General features: G+C 40.7%; 1 protein-coding gene across 1 annotated transcript; it reads right to left on the reverse strand.

Annotated features, from left to right (window-relative positions):
• Nucleotides 1-5187, reverse strand: LOC126621320 (uncharacterized). Its single transcript, XM_050289752.1, has 3 exons — nt 5034-5187; nt 1077-4833; nt 1-500 (listed from the first exon to the last, which is right to left on the reverse strand). The coding sequence occupies exon 2, from the start codon at nt 4818-4820 to the stop codon at nt 1086-1088; it is 3735 nt and encodes a 1244-aa protein (XP_050145709.1). The 5' UTR covers nt 4821-4833; nt 5034-5187; the 3' UTR covers nt 1-500; nt 1077-1085.
• Between the last annotated feature and the right edge of the window lie 1624 nt (nt 5188-6811).

Raw genomic sequence — 6811 nt, forward strand, 5'->3', positions numbered from 1 at the left:
TTGCAAAAGCATGCTACTTTTTCCCCCAAGCATTAAACTTAGAATTCCAACACAATATTTGGAACTCCCAAGTTTCCGAGCGCCAAAACGACCCTCAGAACCCTCCGGCAATCAGCATGGTTTTCGCAAAATTTATCGGTCACCGTTATTCAACAAGGGATAATGCACAATCATACATGATCTTTTGGCCCTATTCATCGATACAAAATGATGCCACAATTGCAGCCATCAAGGAAGGATCAGCGACCTCTGCTATACGTTCAAACTAAGAACCCTAACATGCATAAGAGCACAGAAGGAAGCAAAAAACAGGCATCTTCGTGACTAGAAAACAGCGAGAACCTTGGCACACATTAAATTCACGACAACCAGATGAATACACGGTCTGGTTACCTCCTTCAGCAGCCGATTCAGCTGCGCTCGTCCTAGGGCTTCCCAGGGCATATATACCTGCACGCTATGATTGCTCTCTCTTTTTTCTTCTTCAGCATTTACTCTCCCTGCAATAAAACATGTAAAAGAAAAGTTAACTATTGAAACAAAATGATACCAGCTAGAAGACTACAAAACCAAAGTTGTGAAAAATCGGAAATTGAAGAATACATCATATAATTGCATACTATCAAAGAAGGATATAGAGTAAAATCTGCTCATTATTCTTTATGCGACATGGGGTAAAACCTCATTCCCATACATCGGTCCAAGTGCCAGGGCGGTCCAAGTGCCAGGGCACATAAAAGTAAGACCAATACCAAGTATAGATTTGGAAACAACTACAGAAACTCAGGACACAATGTCATTCTTTAAATTTCACCTCCCCCACCAAACAAAAGAAAATGAAAAAAGAAACTCTGCACACGTAACCATTTGACACCAACCAGGGCGTAAGAAGGCCTTTGTTAATTCCTAATTCCCCAAACCCGTGAATCTGTTCACTTCCTATAGTTTTTTGTTTTCATTTTTAAAGAAATAAAACCTTTAAATGCTACAAACCTAGTTGAAAGTTTGCAGCTAAGCAAGCTTAAGCAGAATTTCAAAGATCAGTGCAATGAAATTTAATCCAGGTCCATCATTACCTGACAACTTCACAGGTTATCGAAGGTGGAGAGATCAAGGTGCATCTGGTCATGGGAGGAAAGATCAAGTTGCATATCCAGTTGCATATGGTCGTGGGTGGAAAGATCAAGTTGCATTTGGTCGTGGGCGGAGAGATCAAGGTGCATCTCTTGATCATGGGAGGAAAGAACAAGTTGCATCTCCTGATCATGGGTTGTGGCACTGGGAGAAATGCTAAATTGGATAGACGGAGTATAGTTGAGCTGAGATGGAGTATAATTGAGCTGGTAGTTTACAGGTATTGATCCGAAGATTTTGAATTTTCCCGCACTATCAATAGCTACCTCTGCATCAGAACATTTCTTGAAAACAACTCTAGCACGACTGCTCTCCCTATCAACTTCTGTTTCAGCTTCCTTCAGAGGTCCAAAGCGCCTAAACATTCTATTTAGCTTTATTTCTGAGGGAACAGAATTCACCTCAGTGAAGTTCATAACAAGTTCTGTTGGGGCATTCTCATCCACATAGCCAACAGGTTTCTCTGGCGGCAAAACATTAACGGTTTGGGAATACCGCTTCCTGGTGTATGGCCTGCGACCCTCTTGAGGGGATTTTTCTGGTTGGGCAAGAACAACAGGTTGATAATTAACCTTCCTGCCCCTTCGAGGTGTTTGCTCTTCAGCGCCATTTTGGATTACCCTGTCTGTCCAATAAGTATCATTCATATCATCAAATTCAAAAGTTTCCGGCAACCCAAATGCAGAATTTGACTTCCTCTTTCTACCACCAACTTTGTCCACAGCTACATGCTCCATCCCAGGAAGCTGACCTACAGCTACCGAATTCCTAAAATCACAGAAGAAATTAACGACAGTTTTCAAGCTATGGTAATCCTTCCGCGGATCTTCTGCTGCCGACTGAAGTTGTGACAGTAATTCATCTAGCGATGAGTACTCTGTTCCATCAATTGTTTTCCCTCTATGGACATCACCAGAACTCTGGAAGGCAACAGCAGATCCATCCCCAGCAGGTCTGTCACTGTTGGACTTCACAATAGGAGACCCTGTAAGTTGGCTTGCAACTCTCTGGATACATTCACCAATCTTAAAAGACTGCTTTGGGGCAGGTGTGGTATTAGAAACTTTTGCAACGGTAACTTTCCTTCCATCGTCATCAACATGATACTCAAAACCCTTCCGTCTCTTGCCAGAGGATGGTGAGACCAAACCATCAGTTTCGTTCCCATCCAACCAATCACCACCGTCTAGAGAATCTAGGCCGCCGTCCATTAATTCCGACAGGCTTCTTTCTTTTACCTTAGAATACACGCCACCTCTTAAATTATGTTTACGCTTGTGAGAATACGTAATAATGTCGGGGCCAGAGAAAGTACCTTTAACATCCTTACCATTAGGAGTTGTATGCTCAATCCTTTCATCTTTGTTTTCCAATATATCTCCACAAGATTGGAATTTTGGCAAGTTGTAGTAACCCTTCAAGCGATAAAATGCTAACATATGAGCCTTAGCTATCACAACTTCTAATCGGTCACTGTTACCAGACGGAAACCGTGATAAAGCTTTTATGTATTCCAGTAATTTATTACATTCAAGAGAACTGGCACTTGCCGATTCATCCACTTCATCTCTTCTACTGGATTCTTGGCAGATCCCAGCATTTTCAACTTTCTGGAACCTCATCTTCTCATAGACTTCTTTTGGTATGCAAGAGCATGCTAGCCCCAATCCAACACGTCTCGAAACTTCTTCCAGTGCACAATTGACAGCATTCTGGAACGCTTCTGAATTACCTTGCTTTTCTGACTGGGAAAAGTAAGATCGAAAAGGCCTTAAACTAGATGGTTCATTCCAAGCAAACGTACGGTCCCCAAAATATGCTACCAAAAAGCAATCTTTTTTGTGATATTTCATTGCCTTCTCAGATGCAACTGTATAATCAAATATCTGTCCAGGCCACCATGGATGGCTCTTCACTTTACCCCAAACTAAATCAGATGCAGAGAACACATGATTTTCTGGTGGCAGCTCATATCTCGGTTGAGGCACAATTTCTGAGCTTCCTTCGATAGCTTCTTGTTTAAGAATGTCCTCTTCACCCGCTTTTGGTTGTTCAGCATCAGTGGCTTCTTTTTCACCTTCCATGTATTGCCCTCCGTGTAAACCATCTAGCACAGCATCAGTAAATTGTTCTTTAACTCCTACCTCATGCACAACATTGGTCTCAGCTGCAGTCACAGAATCCAAAACCTCCTCAGTGTCCATGGGAGTAATATCCCTTTCATCTTCTATCTGTTCCCCTCCATTTAATACACCCTCAGCATCACTCACTTGTTCATTGACTTCCTCTGCTTCCATATCGGGATGAATTGGAGCAACATAAGCAGTCGCAGACTTTTCTAAACACTTTTCAGACTCCAGGGATTGATCTGCTCCATCCACGCCAACCTGTTCAGCACCATTACCGTGGCTGTCCTTTTCCATCTCTTGCTCTGTATTTGATTCAACCAGCACAGTATCATGGAACGTGTTCTTGCCTATACTCTCTTCAGGCTTCATGTGCAGTTCTTTTTCAGAATTCAAAAGGCCCCTTCCATCTGTTACTGAAACTACACCTCCAGGAATTACTTGAGCAGGCAGAGATAAGGTAGTTGAAACCAAAGCAATATCATGAACCATGTCCTCTACACTCTCTTCAGGTTTCAAGAACTGGCTTTTTTCCGAATCTTGTGCACCTGTTGCTCCCGTGTCACTTCCAAGAACTACTTGAGGCGGCATAGGAGAAGACACTGAATTTTCAGGTACATTGCTGCCACTATGGGTGCTACCACCTACTGGCTCAATCTTAACCAGCTGTTCTTCTACTGGATTACTCGAATTTTCATTAGTTTTACCAGTTTCCTTACCTGCAACTTTGGAAGTCAGAATATCTACATTGTCCACCCCGGCAACATCATCACCACCAGCAGAAACTTGGCTTTGTTCACTTGAGGGTTTGGGATTACCTTCTTCATTAACAGTCACTGTAGCTTTTTCAATTCCAGGATTCCATACTTCATCATCTGAAACACCAGCTTTTTGTGCCTTCAAATCATTGAGTGCATCAACCTCACCAACAACCAACTTCTTTTCATGTTCCACAACCTCCACCAATCCACCCGCGGAAACTTCTACACTTTCCCTCACTACTTCACTGACGACAACTTGTGTTTCACTACCTACAGGTTCAATCAAGGAACCCCCAAGTCCATTTTCTGCTGTGGCATCCTGTGCTTTTTCATCCGAAACATTAACTTCCTCTGAATCCACATCCTGCCTCACAACCATCTCAGCTTCCTCAAAATGAACAACCTGGGTTTCTATAACTGTTGAACTAATGTCTGCAGCCACCGAATCCAGCTCACCCACTTTACCACCATCTCCTCCGGAAGATCTCACATTTCCCTCCGACCCCATATCAACCTCAACCGACTCATCACGTCCCACCCCCTCATCGCCCCCATCCCCATTAGTGCAAACTCCACCAACATAGACATTAGAACCCAGAACCTCCACCATTATATCATCCCCCTCACAATCACCGCCTTCATCGTCACCAACATCCTCCCCAAAAGACCCCTCAACCTGACCCTCACTCACACAAGCCTCAGCCCCAGCTAGGGTTTCACCAGCTACATGTCCTCTCACACTCACAGTGGACTCTGACCCACTACCCAATGCAAAATCCATATCCTTTTGCTCATCCATTGAGAGATTTTATCTGGGAATTTTCCAAAACCATCAACTTTAACTTCTTTTCATTTTTTACTTCCAAAAATTACCAAAAAATTTGAAAATTTGAAAAACCCTAATCACAAAACTGAGCTAAGCATGCAATCGAGAAAATTAAAGCAACGAATATATGAAGGCAACATAATTTGAAAGTTTAAAGCTCGAAGGTTAGTGATTTTGTGCGTTTACCTCCAGATCTTCCGAACAAGATTAAAGCCTTGAGGCTTGTGGGTTTAGGAAGGGGAGAGAGAGAGAGAGAGAGAGAGAGAGAGAGGAGAGAGAATGGGTTTCGCGATTTTGGGTACAAGGGAAGTGTACTTTTGGGAGATCCAGAAATATTAAAAATAAAATTGCACATAGAGGCCCAACAATTTGGTTTTACGGGTGATGTTTTAAACTATTTATTCAAACCAGATATAGCGGTAAATAGTCGAATTTTGTTAACTGTGAAATAAGGTAAATTAAGGCAAATCATTACGTGTTATCAGTAGAAAATAAACATGTTAGTTAATACTAATAATTTAATATTAATAATTATATTATATGATTTACAAAATATAGTTTAAATTCATAATCACCTTACACGGTTTAAGTTGATTAAAATTTTATTCCATTTTAATTTTTGATTATTTCCAATGACTTCAATTTAAAAGAGTTCAGTATAGGAGGTGGATCTCATTTCCTCGACCACTCGAGAGAAATCTAATGACTTAGAATTGTGCCACACATTTAATGAGTTTTATTTCATTTTGTTTATTGATTTCATTCAAACATTTCATTCAAACCCTATTGAATCAACAAACCATGAGCATCAAATTTTTCCATGAGATGATTTTCAACACCGACGGAGATAAAAAAAAAATTGGTGGAAAAGAATAATGATTGCTGAATAAAAATCATAAAAAATAAAACTCGGTAAATCGCCAAAATGATTCCTGAGATTTGCATGACTCATCACTTTGGTCTTTAAGATTCCAAATCGATAAATGTGGTCTCTGAGATTGTCCACCATCCATCATTTTGGTCATTCTGTTAAAAACTCCGTTAAGTGTCCTGGACGTTTAGGCAATTTTCAAAGCTTCGTAACTCAATCGTTTATTAACCAAATTCGACCCACAATATATCAAAATAAAGATAGGGAAGTGTGGAATACGAATATACCTATTTCGAAGCCCAATGGTTACCAGAGATTGCTGGAAAATAGCCTCAAAGTTGACTAGTCCGAGTGAAAACTTGAAAACTGGGTAAACTTTAAACGTTCATAACTTCTTCAATACTCAACGAAATCAAGTGATTCAAAAACGAAAATCATACTTCTCGACGAGGCAAAGAGAATGGTATCTTTTTCAACACCTAACTTGCTATGTTTTGGCTGGAAAACGGTTCGAAAGTGGCTAACTCAAGACCAAGACAGCCACTTTCGAGTCGTTTTTCGGCCAAACCACGGCGAGTTAGCCGTCAAAAAAGGTACCATTCTCTTTGTCTCGTCGAGAAGTATGATTTTCGTTTATGAATCACTTGATTTCGTTGAGTATTGAAGACGTTATGAACGTTCAAAATAGAAAAGTCAAAAGTGATAAGTCATACAACGAGATAGATAGAGTGGAAGCGGTATACACTCAGTAATTGGTGACCCTGAGTTGGTATCACATCTGTAACCCTGAGTTGGTATCACATCTGTAACTAATTGATTTTACTCTTTATGTCTGCATACTCTGCAACTCAACTCAAATCAGCCCAAAACATAAATAGAAATTGTATTGGCTTGAACATGTTTAAATATCGAATAACTTCTTATGTTGTGCGAGTGCCCGAGCAAAGAATTTATCCTACAATCTGGAACATTATATTTTATGTATGTAACAACGATAACGCAACCAGCGTTGTAAACACAAAGAGATGTGTACTCCGCGGGCATAAGATTTAAGTGCGAAAGAGCGAGTTTATGCAGAAAAAGTCGAATGAAG

Source organism: Malus sylvestris, chromosome 1, assembly GCF_916048215.2.
Source record: "Malus sylvestris chromosome 1, drMalSylv7.2, whole genome shotgun sequence".
Lineage (NCBI taxonomy): Eukaryota > Viridiplantae > Streptophyta > Magnoliopsida > Rosales > Rosaceae > Malus > Malus sylvestris.